Source organism: Motacilla alba, chromosome 5, assembly GCF_015832195.1.
Source record: "Motacilla alba alba isolate MOTALB_02 chromosome 5, Motacilla_alba_V1.0_pri, whole genome shotgun sequence".
Taxonomy (NCBI): Eukaryota; Metazoa; Chordata; class Aves; order Passeriformes; family Motacillidae; genus Motacilla; species Motacilla alba.
The window spans coordinates 1,144,754-1,166,521 of NC_052020.1; the positions used below are offsets into that span (position 1 = coordinate 1,144,754).

At 45.0% G+C, this 21,768-nt stretch overlaps 1 protein-coding gene across 1 annotated transcript in view; it reads left to right on the forward strand.

Moving 5' to 3' along the window:
* LOC119702133 overlaps positions 1–18,480 on the forward strand; it is a 38,971-nt gene extending 20,491 nt beyond the window's left edge. Inside the window, exon 2 of the mRNA XM_038139664.1 lies at positions 15,640–18,480. Within this exon, the coding sequence (XP_037995592.1) occupies positions 16,530–17,570 (1,041 nt within the window). The 5' untranslated portion in view covers positions 15,640–16,529 and the 3' untranslated portion in view covers positions 17,571–18,480. The remainder of the gene's footprint in view (positions 1–15,639) is intronic.
* The last annotated feature ends 3,288 nt before the right edge of the window (positions 18,481–21,768 follow it).

The following is a 21,768-nucleotide window of genomic DNA, read 5'->3' on the forward strand; positions in this document are numbered from 1 at the left end:
TATATATTCAATTTAAAAAGACAGTGAGAAATTGATTCTTTACGTCCTGTTTAGTGTGTTTTTCCCTGTCAATTCATTGACATGTGCAATCTCCAATTGACCCTGAATCCAAGTACCTCCTCATGCAGTTTGAGTAGATATGAAAATCAAGACCCTTCATGGCTGACAATCAATCAGACTCTGTCCCTACCCCCACCCCACCATTTCCCCCATCCAAAGCCTGGCACTCAGAGCAGCCTTGTGCAAATCTGAGCTCCCTCCAGCCCAGGCTGCACCTGCAGCTTTCAGCTCCTTTAGTTAACACAGAATATAACTATATAAATGATGAGGATTTTGAACCACACATCACAACTAAACACATACCATTCAGCGCTATTGAATTAGCTAAACTGAACAAGGAATTTGGGTTCCTCCCACAAGAGTCAGAGACAGAATACGTTTTCCGAGTATCCCTCACTGGCGGAGATCAAATCAAGTTAACAGAACAAGAAGCCAGTGGTTATTTGGGCCGTGGTGTTTTCTTAACAACAGGAGACAAACGCGATAGTTGGTCCCTGACACAACGAGCAGCTTTTTGGGCTGGGGGAATCAACCCTCTAGAAAGGGGCGACCCCCTAGCAATTGTTGGTACCACTGACCAGCTTCTAGAAAGCGTACACAAAGCTGCCTGTTTGCAAATGATCCATGAAAAGAAATTAACTCCTGGTTTCGAATCCCCAATGCAATTACCTGTGAAACCAGAAGACATGACTCCTTTGATTCGTGGGCTCCCAGAAACCCTAAAATCCACAGCAATCACCATACAGAAAACTATAATGGCCTTAAGCCCTGTAGGACAACTGGACAGATTTCTTAATAACTCTGCTGACCAGTCCGGAACATCAGAAGTTGCTGACTCTAACTTGGCAAGCTGCTCTCCTTTGCAAAATACACCTATTAGTTCACCTGTCAATAGTCATAAGATTTGGACCTGGGGGGAAGTTGCAGTAGATCTGATTAATTATTGTAGACAATATGGTCCTGCAAAAATCTCAGAGGAGAGAACAGAAAAAACGAAAGGGGTTCGGTTTATTGGAACCCCTCACACTGAAAACAAAGAACAGGATAACAAAGTGTCTAACCGCACTCGCTGGTGGATGCTAGGAATTAAAAAGGGGATTCCTAGAGATGTAATGGATGGTTTACCTATAGACAAACTGCAAAAAATAATCACTAACTGGCATTCTAGGAGGCCAAATTCATCTGTACGGCCAAATGCCCCCCCGCCCACCCAGGAAAACACATCTCCTAACACTGTAACTCCCTCAGTATCGTTCCCACAAAACACAGGCAATGAGCCAAAACTAACCCTATCCCAACTTCTGGCACACAACCTGGGTAACACATCATTCACTTCACCGAACGAGCCTCATATAACCCTTTCACAACTCCTTTCACAGACCCTTGCACAGAACACTAACAGTGAATCTAAACCAACAGGGGTTTCGGGAAACTAACATCTCCGTCCCTAAAAGGTGGGCGAAGGGACGGAGCATGAATTTACTTAAGAATGCTCACTAAAAATAAAACTGGAGATATTTTAATTACAGCAATAATCAGGCCAAAAAGAGTTCTAATAACTTTCCTAGTAGACACAGGAGCACAGATTTCTGCACTAACACACAAAAACGCCGAAAGGTGTGGAATCATTCCAACAAAAAGACAATGCTGTGTTAACGCTTTAGGAACCACAGAATACATGAGCATTGCCTTGGTGAAACTCACACTACCTGGAGATGAAATTCAATTAGTTGTTAAAATGGTAATAGGGGACATCCCAAATAACCTACTAGGCATGGATGTCCTTGCTGGCAGACAGTGGGAGGACTCAGATGGGTTCATATGGTCTTTTGGCACTCCTCCACTTAACATCAGATTGCTACAAACTGCACCCCCACTGACATATAGCAAAACAACCAGTGTAAAACAGTATCCTTTGCCAGCTGGTGCCAGAGAAGGCATCAAACCAGTTATACAAGATTTGAAAAAACAAAAGGTAATAATTCATACTCACTCTGCTTTTAACTCACCAGTGTGGCCAGTGAGGAAGCCAAACGGTAAATGGAGGTTAACTGTAGATTATCGCAGGCTTAACGCAAACACAGACCCTCTCACAGCAGCGGTACCAAACTTAGCTGAATTAATAACATCAATCCAAGAAAAAGCACACTCAATTATGGCCACTATAGATGTCAAAGACATGTTTTTCATGATACCTATACAGCCAGAGGACATGGATCGCTTTGCTTTTACATGGGAGGGACAACAGTATACATTCACCAGGCTTCCCCAAGGCTACAAACACTCCCCCACTCTAGCACATCACGCATTAGCAAAAGAATTAGAAAAAATATCAAAACCTGACACTGTGTCTGTTTATCAATACATTGATGATATTCTTGTAGGGGGAGAGGAAATTGAGGTAGTGGGGGAACACCAGCAGAAAATAATCTCACACTTAGAAAGCTTTGACTTGAAAATTCCCCCAGAAAAAATTCAGAAACCTTCCCAGGAAGTGAAGTTTTTGGGCATCTGGTGGCGGGGAGGGATGACTTGCATTCCACCTGATACCCTAACCTCCCTAGATCAAATTAAAATGCCTGAATCCAAGAAAGACCTCCAGCAGACTTTAGGGTTGTTAGTATTCTGGAGGAAACACATTCCTGATTTCTCAATAATAGCCAGACCACTTTATGATTTGCTGAGGAAGGGAATGAAATGGGACTGGACTTCTTCTCAGGAAGAAGCATAAAAATTATTGATTTTTGAAGCAACAGCTCACCAAGCACTGGGTCCTATCCATCCCACAGATCCTTTTCAGGTCGAATGGGGGTTTGCTTCCTCGGGTCTATCAGTACACATTTGGCAACGCGGACCAGAGGGTCCCACAAGGCCTGTTGGTTTCTTTTCCCGTGGCTTCAAAGATGCTGAAAAAAGGTACACCACTTGGGAAAAGGGGTTATTTGTGGTTAGCTTAGCCCTCATTGAAGTAGAAAAGATTGCATGACAACAGTCTATTGTGTTGAGGGGGCCTTTCAGAGTATTAAGAGCTGTCACAAGTGGTACGCCCCCACCAGACGGAGTCGCCCAGCGAGCCTCTGTCAGGAAATGGTATGCACAAATAGAGCATTACTGTAACTTGTTTTCAATCACAGAGGGTACTGCAAAATTCTTAGCAATACAGGATACTGACAGCCTGGCTGACAGCCAAGATAAACCTATTTCTGTAATCAAGGTAGCACCCCCCTTTTCTTCTGAACTAGCAGCTAACTCTTGGTTTACTGATGCCTCTGCGAAAAGGGAAGGGAAGGTTTGGAAGTATAGAGCAGCTGCTTTGCACGTTTCATCTGGCAAAAAAATAATTACTGAAGGAGAAGGTAGTGCTCAGGTCGGAGAACTTGTTGCTGTTTGGAGCGTTTTCAAGCAGGAAGCGCAAAACACTTCTCTTGTCTGTATCTATACTGACTCTTATGCGGTGTACAAGGGTTGCACCGAGTGGCTCCCTTTTTGGCAGCAAAACGACTGGGAAGTTAACAGAATCCCAGTTTGGCAAAAGGAAAAGTGGCAAGAAATTTTAAACATTGCAAATCAGGGGAACTTTGCTGTTGGGTGGGTAGCTTCTCACCAAACTGACGGAAATCCAGCAGGAGAATGTAATAACAGAGCCGATGACCTGGCAAGGCTCAGTCCCCTGAAAAAGGAGGTAATCACAGAGGAGTGGGAACCTTTGTTAGAATGGTTACATGTAAAAAGGCAGCACACAGGTGCAAAAGATTTGTACAAGGAAGCCCACGCTCGTGGTTGGCCTGTTACCAGAGAGATGTGTAAAACCTGCATTTCAGCCTGCGAACAGTGTCGCAAGCGACTGGAAAGGCATCCTTTAAAGGATGACCCTTTGCATTTGAGAAAGGGAAAAGGTATGTGGGACGCATGTCAGGTAGATTATATTGGTCCCTTCAAGAAGTCAGGAGGAAAACACTTTGTGCTAGTAGGAGTAGAAATTGTATCTGGGTTGGTACAAGCTGATGCCTTTAAAAGAGCTACTGGGGACAATACGGTTAAAGCCTTGCAGGATTGGTTTGGAACTTTTCCAAAACCGCAGGAAATCCAATCTGATAATGGGTCTCACTTTTCTGCTAGAGTAGTACAGGACTGGGCAAGGGATGAAGGAGTCAAATGGACTTTTCACACACCTTATTACGCTCAAGCTAACGGAATCGTGGAAAGGACCAATGGCCTCTTGAAACGACTCCTAAAACCGCAGGAGGGAAATTGGGACACTCGTTTGTGGAAAGCTGTCAAGGGGGTAAATAGCAGATGGGGGGTGAACGGATGCCCCAAAATCACTGCCTTTTACCCGAAACCTCCAAGCATTGTCCCTTTCCTGTCGGGACCTGATGATCCAAAAAATCCATCGCATTACCCTGGACAACCTGTTCTAGTGGACCTCCCCACGGTGGGAGAAGTGCCACTAGTGCTGAAGACCCCTCTGAATAAGTATGCGTGGGTGGCCTCTGATGCTCTGGGGAAAGAGCATCGGATACACACACGCTGGATAATCCCTTCATTTTAACTCGTTTCTGCCTCTCAGTGGCAGGATTTGTGTTGTTTCTTGCTTTTACAGAGGAACCCCCAAGGGACATGTGAACGGCCCGAACCATGATACAGTTGATAATACTTTTCTGCATCCTACCACTCCCTTATGGACAGGATCCTGCTGAGTGGTCGTGTTCTCAAGCCACCATCCATCACACCAATGTCCTTGGACCGTGTCCCAGGGGTCGCCGCCCAAAGTGGCTACTAAAGTGCTGCACGGCCCTGAGATATACGGTCAAAGTGAGTGGGGGTGGGACCCGAACGATTGGATCTGGGCTCTGATTGGAACCGTTGGTGAGTCAATTGTGGTAGCATGCAGAAAAGTGGAAGGACTTTTTTACGAGAAAGCCACTTCCATCACAGTTGCCAGAAATTTTATGGAAACCAGTGGAAAAAATTATTATCTGGGCATCCCTTCAGCAAGGCTGTGTCCCACAAAGAAATGGGAGTGTGCCAGACAAGCCCCATTCACCCTGTGCTGTCGCCAAAAGTATGTTGGTAATTACACTTCAAGTCCCAAAACTAACAATGTTGCAATTACAAAGGATTGTAATAATGAACCAATTGAATGCTGGTATAATTTTACCCTAATTAAACCTACCTATGTGACCTGTCGCTGGCAAAATAACATGAGTGACCCATCATAATGCCGCTGGCTGGGCTACGGGGTGTACCCAGGAGCTGCATCAAAGCCGGATAGCATAGCTCTGAGGGGGGCTAATCAGCCCAAGCTCTGGCAGTGCCCCTAGCCTATGCCTTAGTAAGCCTTTAGTGATTTCAGCTCAGTGATTATCAGCTCATGAGTGATTTCAGCTCTTTGGGCTTGCTAGGCTTGGCTGGGGCACGCAGCAGGCATTCGGAAGACCAGGAAAGAGAGGAGAGCGCTGTGTGAGGTTCCAAGACGATGTCTTTATTGGTCTTCTTCGTAGCTCTTCCACGGGGTGTCTCGAAGGGTCTCAGGGACAGCGGCTCCGACGAGCCGGGCAGAAACAGGGGTTTATATAGGGTTAGGGAGGATTGAGAATTGTCCAATGGTAAGGGTTAAAGGAAAGTGACCTATAGCTTTACAGAGAGATAAGCAAGGGTCCCGAAAGCGGGAGAGAGGGGCTCCTTTTGTCCAGTCATCCTGACTCAGCATTCTGTCTCTGAACGCCAAGGCAGGTTCGCAGGGCCTGTGCCTGCTACAACTCCACTTTCTGTATTTAGAAAAAAGGCACTCCCTATAGCTCTTTTGAAACAATGAACAAGGCATGAGAACATGGCTAATACAATGACAATCACAAGCAAAATCCACAACACTCCCTTAACCAAAGATGCAACCCATCCTGTTAATCCCCATTGACTGAACATGTGATTAACCCAGTCCGGGTTGTTTTCTACTTTCAAGTCCTTCACAAGGTCCCTCAGTTTCTGGATGTTCGCATGGATGGATTCCGAGCATGAAGAGAGGTTGAAGCAGCACATCCCTTCAAAGTCCTCACAGCCGTGTCCATGGGCCAGCAGCAGGAAGTCAATTGCTGCTCGGTTTTGGAGCGATGCATGTCTTGTGGTTTCTTCTTCCTTTAAGAGATCGCTCAGGGCTGCAGATGTAGCATTAGCCTGCTTACTGAGCCAACACCCGAGGTGATTTATTTCACCTAGGGCCTTGGCTGCAGCTACACATGGTAGGAATAGGGAGACAGCAATCTTTTTTGGTTTGTTCCAATCGTATAATCGGGGATCGCAATTTTCATCAAATTCTGCGTAGGACCTTTTGTGGAGTTGTAATTCACTTTCTTTTTTCCAATTGTGTAACAAGGTGATATTTGGAGTCAGGGTAGAAAGTCTCCCAAGGGTACAGGGACCTCCCTGGAGTCGAGAGGGAATCCCAGCCCACACTCTGTCACCACAGATGAGAAACATTCCCTTGGGTAATACTTTGGGATTGAGAGAGGACACAGAGATCACACGAGCAGTGTAATTACACCAATCGGGAGGGTTGTAAGCTTTGTTAATGGGTGATATGTTTTTTCGATATGTGTTTGTTGGTCTGGTCATATTTCTGGCCAATTATTTTTCGGGCGTCTGAATGTAGTTTGAGACCGCTGTATCTGGAGGCCCCTGGAGGTCCCAAGCTGGCCTATGGGGGGTTCCGCTAGAGCATTGGGCAACTTTTTGTGTCAGACTCATCCCAGAGTATCCTAGGTGTAGTGTGGTCTCTTACCTGTGGTGCCGAGGAGCTCTGTGTTATAGACGGGCCAATCATCGGCTGCAAAGGGAATTCCTACTAGACATGTGGAAAGTGGGTTATCAACACTTCCCATGGATAAACACATGTTATCCTGTTTTAATGTTTTTGCTAAGGTTACCCAAACATTATGGCTAGGCTGTGGGCTAATCCAACCGATGGCATACGGTACGGTGAAGAGCATCCAGGCAGCAGTAAGGACAGCACCAACGGAGATATTTTTCATCTTTGGACAGTAATGGGGCTTCTGATAGGGAATATAAGCAACATTTGTTATCTTTATGACAAGAGGGTTAGGGTTTTCTCCCTTGTTCCCTTGTTCCTTCCCCCCCCTTTTTTTTTTTTTTTTTTTTTTCTAATAAGCTAAGGATAGGGGGGGTAGGTATAGGTTTTTTGATAAGAGGCAAGAAAAGGGAACAATAGGGTTTTTAGGGTACAGAGGGGTAAAAACATAAAATTCTAAAATTCAGCGAACAATTTTGTGTTCAAGCTATATCTAGCTTCTGGCTAAATGCAGCAGAACGTTATTCAGCTTTCTGTTTTGTCTGCTGTCGCGTGGTGGGACGGTCTTTCTCTATGTATGTGGAGATTCGGCGACGTCTTCGTCTCCAGGCAGAGCTTGTTTGGTTCTGAGGAGGACTTGTGTTTGACTCAGGAGGATTCTTGTAAGTGTTTGTAGCGGTAGCGTTTGCAGTGCCTAGGTATGGTTTGATGTTTTTTCCTGGGTACCATCTTGGACCTGATGGTAGTAGAACACACGCATACCCTCTCCCCCAAGTAATCAGTTGGAAAGGTCCTGTGATTTGATGTGTTTCTGGGTCCTTCACCAGCACAGGTGGTTTCTCGGTGAGCTTTGCTTGGCTGGTATTTGCAAAGTGCCGAAGTATTGGTGGGTCAGGCTCTGATGTTGTACAGTTTAGGAAGTTGATGACATAGAGAGCCTTGCAAAGTCTTTCAACTGGAGATATGGCTCTTGTTTCTCCTCGCTGCTGATTGAGGACTCTTTTGAGGGTTTGATGTGTCCTTTCTACGATGGATTGTCCTGTGGGGTTTGCAGGTATGCCTGTCTTGTGTTCTATTCCCCACTCACTGAAGAACTCTTTTAGCTTACGAGAGGTATAGGCAGGTCCATTGTCTGTTTTGATCTCCTTTGGTACTCCCAGGGTAGCGAAGGCAAGGAGGAAGTGCTTTATGGTGTGCTGTGCAGTTTCTCCTGTATGTGATGATGCAAACACTGCTCCTGAAAAGGTGTCGACCGATACATGCACGTATTTTGACCTTCCAAAGGGTGTGAAGTGAGTTACATCTGTCTGCCACAGCTGGCAGCTGTTCAGACCTCGGGGATTGACTCCCGTCCCCATGGATGGTATCTGGTAGTTTTGACAGCTCGGGCATGTGGCAACAATAGCTTTTGCCTGCTCCTTTGAAAGCTTGAACATTCTGATAAGGGCAGGTACATTCTGATGAAAAAATGCATGTGACAACTTTGCCTGGGCAAAGATGTTAGGAACATTAGCAGTCTCTACTGCCATGGCTAGTGCATCCGCCCTCCTGTTCCCTTATGTGATGATGCCTGGGAGGTCGGTGTGTGACCTCACATGCATTATATGATAAGGTTGCTTTCTGCTGGAAATAAGGCGTGTTAATGCAGAAATCAATTGGTGTAACTTTGGATTGGAAAGGTCTTTGAGGAGAGCATGTTCTGCTCTCATAGCTATACCAGCAACATAAGCTGAATCTGTGACCAAATTGAAGGGTATGTCTTTGAATTTCTCAAAGGCTCTGACAACAGCTGCTAATTCTGCAATCTGTGGAGATCCCTCCACTATTTCAATATCAGATTCCCATTTTTGGGTATTTGGGTCTTTCCATGTCATTACTGACTTGTGGGATAACCCTGAGCCATCTGTAAAGATGGTTAGAGCTTTGAGAGGAGTCCTGCTTTGGACTAATTTTGGGGTCAGATGAAAGGTCACATCCCGATTAAAAAGTTTGTGTTTTGGGATATGAACTGAAATTTGGCCTGTATAGCTATCTAGGGCGAACTGGAGACTTTCATTGGTCTGAAGCAAATGCTCCAGGTCCCCAGTGGTCAGTGGCAAGTATATGCATGTGAACTCACACCCTGCAAGAGAGCGGAGGCGAGATCTAGCCTTTTTTATTAGATGTGCCATGATTTCTTGGAAGGTGGTAATCGTCTTTTTAGGCTGGTTATTTGTAAAGATCCACTCCAGGATCAGCAAAGGGTCTCTAAGTTGAGCGTCCCACTGGAAAATCAGTCCATAAAACCGAGGTGCTTTTCCCAAAATGACGAACTGGAAGGGCAGGCTGGGTTCAAAGCGATGGGCTTTGCGTGAAGACAGGGCTTCTTGGACCTTGGTGATGGCATCTCGGGCCTCTGTTGTGAGAGTGCATGGAGAGTCCAGATCCTCGTGGCCACGGAGAAGGTTGAACAGGGGAGCGAGGTCCTCTGTTGTGATTCCTAGCAGGGGACGTACCCAGTTGATGGATCCACACAAGCTGTGTAAGTCCCTCAGGGTCTTTGGGTCGTCTCGGATGGCGAGCTGCTGGGGTACGATGGTCCTTTCCCGGATCTGGAAGCCAAGGTAAGTCCATGGGTTGGTGTACTGTATTTTGTCCTCACGGATCTCGAATCCTGCCTTTTCTATGGTTTCAATAGTCTTTTTAACTGCTTTGTCCAGGTAAGCTTTTTCTGATGCACAGACCAGGATGTCATCCATATAGTGGTGGATGATTGCCTCTGGGAATAGCTTCCGAACGGGAGACAGGATGTGAGCAACATACCACTGGCATATAGTAGGACTGGACTTCAGTCCTTGAGGCAGAAAACGCCAATGATATCTTTTAAGTGGAGTCTCTCTGTTAAGGGATGGCACCGAGAAAGCAAACCGTGGGGCATCGAGAGGGTGCAGAGGTATGCTGAAAAAACAGTCCTTAATATCTATGATAGCAAGTGTCCAGTCTCTAGGCAGCATCGATGGGGAGGGCAGGCCTGGCTGTAAGGGGCCCATGTCCTCGACGACTTCGTTGATTTTGCGAAGGTCGTGGAGGAGCCTCCACCTGTCCGTTCCAGGCTTTTTCAGTACAAAGACTGGAGAGTTCCAAGGGCTGGTGGTCTCAACGATGTGGCCTTTGGTTAGCTGTTCTTCCACGAGAGCTTGTAGTGCGCGCAGCTTTTCTTCGGAAAGGGGCCACTGCTCGATCCAGATCGGGTCATGGCTTTTCCAGGTGAGTTGAGGAGTATCTGGCAGTGCGCGCTCCTCAGTGGCCCCAGTTAGAAATCCTGGCTGGGAATACGTAGGGAGGCCCCCCATTGGGATAGAATGTCCCTTCCCCAAAGGGTGATGGGGGCCCTTACCACGAATGGGCGGATGGTTGCCAGCTTGCCTTCAGGCCCTTCGACGAGGACGTTGTTCTTGCTCCGCATGGACACTGTGGCTCCACCGATCCCTGAAATCATGCCTGGCACTGGCTGTAGATCCCAGTGTGCTGGCCACTCTGAGCGAGCGATGATGGTCACGTCAGCACCGGTGTCCAGCATCCCTGGCAGGTGGAACTTTTCTCCTCTGCAGGTGAGACCACACTCAATGGTAGGCTTACTTGGTCCCACAACTTGTGCCCACATTGCTGTAGGGTTGAGAGGAAGCTGCTCCCTGTGATTCTTTGGGAGTAGAAAAGCCTGTGCAATTGGAGTTCCCTTTGAAAGAAAATATGGTAAGTCCGTGCAGTACACCTGGACAAAGATTTCTTGTCCTGAGTGCACTGTTTGCACCTCTGGAACAACGAAGATCTCCTTTGGGCTATGGACAGTGTCACCTATAATTAAGATGTTAGAAGGACCGCCTTTTGGCCCACGTTTGCCTGTGGGAACACGATAAACATCTTTATTTTTAAAGTCAATGGACAGAGCAGTTACCAGCTGGCGTCTTGCTCCCATCGGTGTCGCTCCGTGTGTTGGACCCTCTTCAGGTGTCCTGGAATCTCCCGGGGTGGTGCGTGGATGGGTCTGGGTGGCCTTTGATTTGTTGTCGTAGCCCGGGGCTCCACCGGGCTCCGAGACCCGTTTCCCGAATACGGCTGGGAGCGTGGCTGGTGCTGGGGCCTTCGGTAGGTGTGGCCAGGGTATCGGGCAGGCAGCCTGTCTGGACAGTCCCTCATGAAATGTGTCAAATCACCACAGTACAGGCAGCGAGTCTGGTCTTTAGAAGCCATAACTGCATATGCACCAGAAACTCCTTCAGCAATACCCTTGGAAACTGCTTCTGCCACTGTATTTTCACTGGACAAATGACGTGTGCAGCTTTCCAGCATTTGCTCTATGGTAGGTTCTGTGTCCAGGGGTAGAGCCCTCAGAATTGTTTTACATTTTTCATTAGCATTACTCATGGCAAGTTTACACAATAGTTCTTTTCTTGCCTCTGTGCTCTCTATCTGTTTTTCTAGAGCATCTTTAACTCTATCCACAAATTTGATAAAGCTTTCTTCTACTCCTTGTTTGATATTAGAAAAATGTTGGGAAGGAGTGGAATCATCTGGGGTAAGAAGTAAGGAGGTTTTTGCTGCCATAGCCAGGTCCTGCAATGCTTCCTTAGGTAAGGTATCAGCCTGATCATTAGGTTTCTGTAAATCCCCTTCACCGGCCAGCTGTTCAACTGTAAGATCTGGCCTATCAGCATTTTTAGCATATGAATCTGATAATGTTTTCAATTGTTTTTTCCAATGCCTTTCCCATAACATATATTCTGCTGGGGAAAGGAGGCAGTGGGCCATATTCTTAATATCGTGGGGTACTAAGATATGTGCTGAGAACGTGGCTTCTAGGAAATTTCTGAAAATATGAGAGTTTCTGCCATGTTCTTTAGCTGTGTTCCTTAGCTGTATGAGTTCCTTATTTGTTAGAGGTTCCCACGTTTTTCGGGTAGTGGCCCCCCCTCTTTTTCCTTTTTTATAATCTACTGGGAAGGCAGAAATTCTCTGTGCCATTTCCCAATCTCCTGCCTTTGCGGCTTCGAGTTTAATTTGGGCCCATGCATCAATATACTGTGTATCAGAATCAGAGTCACTGTCACTGCTGTCCGAGGAGGAGGAGGAGTGAGAGCGAGAGCGACCCTTATACTTTTTATGTTGTGTTGGAGCTGGCTTTGGCAGAGGTTTTTGGGACTGGGGTGGATTTGAGGAAGCACACGGCAAGGCTTGGCTACAGGGGGTTTGCAGTGGCGCTGGGATGGCAACAACTCGGGTGGCACAGCACGCACAGGATTGAGGCACATCGGGGGGTGGGGTGGTACCGTGGGGGGTTTCTGAGGTTCCGTGCGAGGGACACTGAGGGTGGGTGGGTGGCTGGGAAGCCGGGGCATGGGGGCAAGGGGGGTGCGGGGGGGCGTTGGGGTTGGGGGGGGCTGCCGTGGGTACAGCGTGGTTTGCAGGGGCTGCGGCAGCCAGGCAGGCAGGGAGACCTCCTGCTGCGGCAGGGCTGGGGGCAGAGATACACGCAGGGGCGGGGCGGGCAGCAGCAGGGGCGGGGGCTGTGTTTGAGGGGCCAGCAGGGACGGCAGGGACGGCGGCAGGGGAGATAAGAGCACCCGTGGCAGGAGGGGAGGGAGCAGTCGCAGAGGTAGGGGAGGGGGTGGGGTGCGCACAGGATACCGCGGGTTGCACATTGCACGGAAAGGGATTCGTGCTTCCCGCGTTCGGAGGGGAAGGCGGGGGGAGGGCGGGCCGCGCGGACCCCGCAGGCGCGGCGGGGAGGGTAGAGAACGGCGCGAGGTTTGTATTAGTTCCTGACACAGGAGTTAGTTGTGGGTTGGGATCAGACGCCGCAGTAGGACCCAGGGAAGAGGAGGATGTGACAGCGACCTTATCAGCACAATTTGCATTTGGAGGGTCTGTTGGGACAGATAAGATCGTATCTCTGGTTTTCCCTGAGGTGTTAGTAGGAGAAGAACTTTTGTTAAGTCCCTCTACGGCTTTTGTTATAATATGAAATATAGGTATAAAGCGAGCTACAGATAGATCCTGTTTGGACTGTAAAAGATAGAGTCTAGTTCCAACCTGATCCCAAAAAGAATCTAGCGTTAGAGTGTTTGTAGTAACATCAGGAAACTGGAGGATTATCCATTTTATAAACTTTTTCAGAATAGATTTTGAAAGATTACCTTTAGAAAAAGAGAAGTTGTTAGTAGATAGGATTTCTAGGATTAGTAAATAAATTTCTCTCTTTTTATCCTGGGATCTTGTACTAAGTTTGGATCCCATTAATCCCATTCCCTACCAGCAGAAAAAAGAGAAAAAAAAGAAAAAAAAACTAAAAAGAGACCCAAGTGAATTTTTTGCGCGCAAGAAAGGCTGATTTTTAAAACTTACACTTTTTCAGCCAGATGGGGTCAAGAGTCTGCTGGTAGGTGGTCTCCCGTCTCAAGTCTCCTCGGACAGTCGTCCAGCTGTCAAGGTGAGGTTCGACTGAGTCCCTCCGAAGCAGACCTTCTAAAACGGAGGCCTCACTTCTTCTGGGGTTTGACGATCCGAAGGCAGTTACTATTTCAGGAAGAAATGCTGCTCTCCAGGGTTTCAGGTCCCCTCGTTCGGTGCGTCAGTTAATGCCGCTGGCTGGGATACGGGGTGTACCCAGGAGCTGCATCAAAGCCGGATAGCATAGCTCTGAGGGGGGCTAATCAGCCCAAGCTCTGGCGGTGCCCCTAGCCTATGCCTTAGCAAGCCTTTAGTGATTTCAGCTCAGTGATTATCAGCTCATGAGTGATTTCAGCTCTTTGGGCTTGCTAGGCTTGGCTGGGGCACGCAGCAGGCACTCGGAAGACCAGGAAAGAGAGGAGAGCGCTGTGTGAGGTTCCAAGACGATGTCTTTATTGGTCTTCTTCGTAGCTCTTTCGCGGGGTGTCTCGAAGGGTCTCAGGGACAGCGGCTCCAACGAGCCGGGCAGAAACAGGGGTTTATATAGGGTTAGGGAGGATTGAGAATTGTCCAATGGTAAGGGTTAAAGGAAAGTGACCTATAGCTTTACAGAGAGATAAGCAAGGGTCCGAGAGCGGGAGAGAGGGGCTCCTTTTGTCCAGTCATCCTGACTCAGCATTCTGTCTCTGAACGCCAAGGCAGGTTTGCAGGGCCTGTGCCTGCTACACCAAGCTATACTAGAACAAGATGATGTTGAAATTGTAGTAACTAACATTGTGAACCCAGCTTCCTTCCTCAGCGGGAGTATGGGAGAACCAGTGATCCATGACTGTCTGGAGACCATTGAAGCCACCTGCTCCAGCCGCCTGGATCTGAAAGACACCCCACTTGAAGATGCTGAGACCTGGTTTACTGACGGAAGCAGTTATGTCATCAGTGGAAAAAGGCACGCTGGATATGCAGTTACCACAAGCAGAGAGGTAATAGAGTCTGGACCTTTGCTAGCAAACACCTCCGCACAGAAGGCTGAAATAATTGCCTTAACCCGAGCCTTAAAACTGGCAAAAGGAAAGGAGATTAACATCTACACAGACTCAAGGTATGCATTCGGGGTGGTTCATGCACATGGAGCCATTTGGAGAGAGAGAGGACTGTTGAACTCACAAGGGAAGGATATTAAACATGCGCAAGAGATACTGAGACTACTAGATGCAGTACAACTACCTGAGAAAGTAGCCATCATGCACATTAAGGCACACCAAAAAGTGAGCTCTGAATTAGAAGAAGGAAATATGCTGGCGGACAGAGAGGCAAAAGATGCAGCCAAAGGTGGGGTATTTGAGGAGACAATTGAGGCAACATTGATCCCAGATGGAAAAATTTCAATTGAAGGTAAGCCAGTTTATAACAAAAAGGATAAGAAACTTATTAAGATAGAAAAGGCAGACTATAATCAAGAAGGATGGGCTATAACAGAGGAAGAGAAAGTTGTAGTGCCTTCCTATTTGCTGTGGTCATTAGTGCAAAAAGAACATGAAAAAACACATTAGGGAATAGATGCCCTGCATGACCATCTGAAAGGAAAAATTATGGCCATAAAATTACAGGGCACAGTAATACAAGTAACTCATCAGTGTAGTCTTTGCCTCCGAACTAATCCTAAGAACATCCCAAAGCCTAAAGTTGGACAAACTGGGAAAGGTTGTGGACCTGGGCAACAGTGGCAAATCGATTTTACAGAATTACCCAGGAAAGGGGGATATCGTTATCTCCTGGTATTGACTGATACCTTTTCAGGTTGGCCAGAGGCTTTCCCTACTAGGACAGCTAAAGCACAAGAGGTAACCAAAGCACTGTTGCAAGAAATAATACTGAGGTTTGGAGTTCCAGCCACCATATCTTCAGATAGAGGGCCACATTTTATTTCCAAAACTGTACAACAAATTAGCCACCACCTGGGGATGGACTGGGAGTTGCATACCCCATATCATCCTCAATCGAGTGGCCAAGTGGAAAAGATGAATCATTTAATTAAGCAACAAATTGTAAGATTGGGAGAAGAAGTAAATTTGCCTTAGCCTCAGGCTTTTCCATTAGCATTACTACGAATCCGGACAAAGCCGAGGACAAAAGAAAAATTGAGTCCCTTTGAAATACTATATGGGAGACCATATGCAGTTCAAGAGGGAACCACACACACACAAGTAGGGGAGGAAACCCTTCACAAGTATATGGTAGCCTTGAATAAGCAATTGAGAGAGATTGAAAAATATGTGGCTGGAGCTCAAAACAGAGAATTAGATGGACCAGTACATGATGTACAACCTAGGGATTATGTATATGTTAAGTCTTTTGCAGAAAAGACCCTGGAACCACAGTGGAAAGGACCATTCCAGGTGCTGCTCACTACCTTTACTGCAATCAGGATCAAAGAACAGAAGGCCTGGATCCATCACTCTAGAATGAAAAAAGCCCCTGATGGAGTCTGGAAAGTGACACCAGGTGACAATGAACTGAAGCTGAGGCTCACCTGGAACAGCAAGTAAATGGACTTATAAAAATTATGGACATAATGGAAAAGGTTATGACCATTATAGCCATTGCCATACTTGTGACAGAAGCCAACACAACACCCCACCGGTACAATATAACTGGAACGTACCGGTGCCAAGGGAAGGCCTACGATCCCCACCCTCCTAAGGCTCTAAATGAAATTCTAGAAGTCACAAATGCACGTTTATGGCAAGGGAGAAATATTTGAGGATGTAACTATGCATTTGTGCAAGATGGGTTTCATGAGGCTTACCATCCAACCATGAAATTCATTAGGATTAGCCCTGAATGCTGTGACAAATGTGTGAGTAAGTGTCCTCAGTTTAGACTGAAACTGGAAGGGTGCGCAATAAGAGGGTATGATATTGATTTTAACATCACTCAAGTGTGTACTGAATATCATGAGAACAAGACCAGGACCATCCCACCAACACAAAAGAAAGGTGTTACTACCAAAAGGCCAATTATTCCAGAGGTAGAAGAGCAGCCTATAGTTCCTACAATTACTAAAATTGGGCTGTATGCTATTAAGAAAATGGGAGTTCAGAGACTGCTGGCTAATCCCGAATGGTCTCTGAAGAGAGTAGAAATGGGGATACAAGTGAATGCTTCAGACATCTGACCAGAGTGTGCCCCATTTCTTAGAAATCCTTTCATGGACTAGACCACTTGGCTGCAAAAACGAATGCCATCTAACCTTAGGAATAAGAGAGATCTCACTTGGCTGCTAGGAACTGGATTGGGGGTGTTAAATACCATAGATTCAGAAGTGCTGATGAATAAATTAACCACAATAGGGAGTGACTTAGTTAAATTACAGCAACCTTTACAGTCCTCTCTACTGGCACTAGGTGACAACCATTGGAAATTATCCAAAGTATTACCAGAGTGGGAGAACACTGAAGAGCAGGACCATGAAGTAATAATTAATGCCTTAGGCACAGCCAGTGAAAACATTTCACTAGCTCTTGGGTGCACTCAAGCACAGCTATGGATGCAGTCAGTAGCTGCTGCAGTCATCAGAGAGGGTGGAGAGGGAATATTCCCTGCTGAACTCCGCAAAATTGTTTGGGATAGTGCATCCGATATGGAAAGGGAACTGCAAGCTTGGTGGATGTTGGTCAACTTCACTTACAACTCTATGACTAATAAAGTAACAGCCTTTGTTCTAACAATACATAATGCATCAGTGAGCTTAATTCACCCAATAGTTCCCCTGGGGTTAAACCATGAGGGGACTGTGTTATATCCTTCTGGGCATAGAACACGGGCACGAGAAATTAAGGGAAAGTGGCAAACCATCAACTTAGAGCCCTGTTCTACGAGGAAGCAACTAGGGTACATATGTGAGGGGACATTAGAAAGTGATAAAGACACATGTCTGGACACAGACCAAAGCATTTGCCACTTTGAAACACATTCAGGCAATCAGACAACTTTGCTTCTGTATATAGGACAAGGTTGTGTCTGTCTCAGGACAGCATGCCCCACCACAGTGATGGACAACCTAAGCATGAATGAGACCCAGTTTAATTTATGTGTCTGTAACTTTGTCAAAATTGAGGGATGTGATTTTTCCTATCAGGCACCTGTAGTATCACACCAGTATATAAACAAATTAAGTTACTGTGCAAAAAATAGTGCCTGTGCCCATAGGAATGAATTTGACTCTGGTGGCTCAGTTGTTGAAACATCAAGAACTGAGAGAAATTTTGAGAGAAACTAGAGATGTGGGGAAAAAGACTTTAATCACTATACACCATGACACTGAAACTATCAAAGGAGTTTTTAAACTATTTGAAGAACACTTGTCTCATCATTGATGGGATGTGCTTTTTGGATAGTCGCCGACAGCAACTGGCATACTTAATACTTTAATTCATCCTATTTTTGTGTTGCTTATTTTAGTTAGTATAAGCTTGATTTTATCTATTGTAATACTTGTTTGGAATTGGAAGATGATATGATGGATGACAGCCCTAACTTCGCTATCAAAAGCATATGGTTTAGTCCAGAGAGACACTAGACACATGTCCTAGGCAGACGAAGAACAGTCTGCATATTGAGTAAAAGAATTTACTCATTCTAAAGAAGAAGTGGGGAATGAAGCATAAACTTTAAAAATTTAGAGATTTTAGAGAAGCTAAAATTTTAGTTAAAGATAAGCTTTGTTGAAGCTAATTAAATAGGTAGGTCTTAATGAAGTTAAGAGTTAGTAGTTAACTAATAATTAATTGCTTGTCAACATAATGTTTGGTCAGCTGGGTTTATAATGAAGAATATAGAAACTGACAAATAGCTTTGAGGAACATAAGACAATTGTGGGCCTCCTCTGCTCTGAAACCAATTGAAGATAAGGAATGGGAGTTCTTCCAAGGGTTCATTTGTCATATTTGCAATGAAAAGGTAGAAAGGTCAGAATGAGGAAGACTACATTTACTTCTTAATTTTGGGACCCCTCCCCATGTAAGCGACCACTGACCCATTTCAAGGAACACACTACGCATGCTTAATAGCTTTTGAACTAATTACCATATGAAGCGGGGGAATGGGATGTACCAAAATCATGAATATGTATTTGTATTTTGGGTATTCAATACTTGCATAGATAAAAGAGCTTTGTAATCACCTGTAAATCGCGGTGTGTATTTGGGAGCTATCCCGCACGCTGCCCGGCGGCGTCGCAATAAACACACACTTTCTAACTTTAAACTGTTAGAGAGTTTTTGTCCGTCACAGTTGGATATCGGTATTAGATCAATATCCATATTTTAATAAATCATCAGACTTGCATATAGAAAGAGATTTGCAGAGCTGGACAAGCCTATGGGGGACCTCAAATATGTGACTCAGAGGGCTTACAGGTTATGTTGAAATTACAGTTCTTTTGAGAAGATTTTCCTTCAGGGGTACCACACCAGGTGAAACGCAGTACTTTTCCCATAGTCTCTTCATAGCTTTGAAGGGATCCATTTGTTTTTCCTTATTTTTCTAGGAGGTCTAATCTTATTTCTTCACCCACATTAATTCCTATTACTTCCCCATTACTGTGCTACTGCAAAAGTATTTCCATTTGCAGTCACATACCATTGCTAATGACATTCTTTATGCTCTGCTATATAGAACTTCTGAAGAAATATCTGGAAGTTATTTTAAGTTGATATATCAATATTTCTTCTTTAGAGATTTTGCTTTCCCCTTTGAAAGATTTAAACCTCTTCACAGCAACACAAATTCAGACTTTGATGCCAAAAAGGGTTTAAGTAGCTGTTCTGCTAAGCAGGATCTAGGCTTTCTTCAAATGATTCTCGTATCCAATCCATAACTTCTAGGCAAACAAAAGCTTGTCTTCCAGAAAACTGCATTTTTGTAATCTTAAGAAAAAACCACAGTGCCAGTTTGCAGTGACTTACTGACTTGCATGAGCCAATTTCTGCCTTCCTAATTCACTTGAAAACCCAGCAAAAATCCCCACATCTCTCAAGGGAAGCAGAGTTTGCATCTGAATTATTTTTCCAGGCACTTAAAGAGATAAATCCAGAATTTAGAAGAAACTAAGTTAGTGAGTATTTCCCAGCAGCCTGCTTGAACTCTGCTCAGCAGGCTTATACAGCTTCTTGCTTTCAGACACAAGGATGATGAGATATCCCCCAAAGGAAGTCCCTCACGAACCCAGAGAAAAATCACAGATGGCATTATCCAGGGCAAGAGAACTGTAGTCACATGAGCTATAATTATTGAAGTCTTCTCACACTTACATATATAACAGTAACTTATATTCAGTAAAATGAGTTTTGCAAACCCTTCTAAGTAGCTCATAAACAAAAATATTTCCAACACTGGGAGCCATCCCAGCAATAAGACAAATTCTTTGTTAAAAAAAAAAACCATTCCAGGTTTAGTAGAAATGGTTTTAGTTCACAAGTAAAATTACTACATTTTCAGCCCAAAAATTAATCTAATTTTTTAAACTTAAAGTGAGATTCTGTATGGTGTCTGTCTCAGGCAGCTTTTGAAAGACTTTACTGAGATAACAGTGAATGGAAAAAAGGACATCAGTATCATCCTACTTTGGAAGAGAGGGGATTTTTAAAAATTTATACGAAAGGATTTGTGAATCTTGGAGTGTGCTCATGGGTTTTATGTTGATTCGTTTAATTATTTGCTCAGAGTTTGTTTAAAGTTTTACCATTTAATATCAATTAATATTTATATTAAAAAAAAAAAACCAGACACATTCACTGTCAGAACATAACACAATCTCTGATTGAAAAAAAAAAGGAAAAAACACATGAAGTGATTGAGTGGCTATCCAACCTGGAGCACATGAACCTTTCCTTGTTGCCCAGCTTTTAGAATGACAACTAGATTTAACAATTTTACACGCAAAAATCTGAAACAAGTTGCAACAGAAAAATTCAATACACTCATTAATAATTTTGCCCTTGAGGTTTACAAAATCTAAAAAGACAGTGTAAGTCTGCTGAGTTTGGAATTTTACATCTTTTTTTTATTTTTTTATTCTAGACACTAATTTGGCAGAGGTTCTAAGCCGAATCCTGCATTACTTGGACAGGCCAAAGAGCTCCCCAGAGCAGATAAAGAACTGTGTCTCACAGCTGTTCAGCATTATAAGAAATTATCCAAAAATGGATTTATGCCTTAAATAACACAAGGACATCTCTTACAGAATTTATGTGCTACTCAGTGTGGACTACTTCTCTTGTCTCATGAGGAAGCCTAGATGTGTAGAGAAATGTTTTACATTCTTTAACTCTGATACACAAAAAATTAAAGAGACCCCGACTCAGCATTCAGAGTGTTTTACTGTAACTTCATCTTCTAATAATTACAGCAAGTAACCTTTTAGGGTCATGTGGAAAAGGTACTCAAGAATGAAATTAAAATACTCATGCACTTCAATATTATCCATTTCATTACAGACCTTCATACTTTATATTGCCCAGAAAATACAGAGAAGCATGGATGGCCCAGCATAGAAAAGGCAAGGGAAGCCTTTGAAAGGAGAGAAGGAAGGAGATAGAAGGGACCTGTTGAATCACAGAATCACAGAATTTCTTGGTTGGAAGAGACCTTTAAGATCATCGAGTCCAACCCGTGTTCTAACACCTCAACCAGATCATGGCACCAAGTGCCACATCCAGTCCTTTTTTAAACACATCCAGAGATGGTGACTCCATCACCTCCCTGGGCAGATGATTCCAGTATTTGACCACTCTTTCTGTGAAAAACTTCCTCCTTAATTCCAGCCTGGATCTCCCTTGGCGCAGCTTGAGACTGTGTCCTCTTGTTCTGTCTGTTGTTGCCCGGAGAAAGAGACCGACCCCAGCTCACCACAGCCACCCTTCAGGAAGCTGCAGAGAGTGGTAAGGTCACCTCTGAGTCTCCTTTTCTCCAGGCTAAACAACCCCAGCTCCCTCAGTCGTTCTTCATACGGCTTGTGTTCCCAGCCCCTCTCCAGCCTCGTTGCTCTCCTTTGGACACGCTCAAGCATCTCAACGTCCCTCCTGAACTGAGGGGCCCAGAACTGGACACAGTACTCAAGGTGTGGCCTCACCAGTGAAAACACCAATAAACAGTGATTCACCCACCTCATAAAACCCCGACAGAGAGAGGCTGCCAGGTTCACAGCCTCTGTCTCCAGAAAGCAATGACTGCCTGATTAGATAAAAATTATTACTGAAAGCTGCACCTTCATCTGTGAGCAGTCAACGAGAAGCCAAGGAACAGCTCCATAGACAAGAGGAGACCAAAGCATAAGATGCTTGTCCAGATCACAGCTGTTTTCACTGGTACCTCTGCATCAGACCCTTCTGACCACACTAGAACAACAAAGGCTGTATTACAGCAGGCTAATGACAACTTTGACTCCTCTCTTCTACATTTGGGTTCAGCTGATTAAG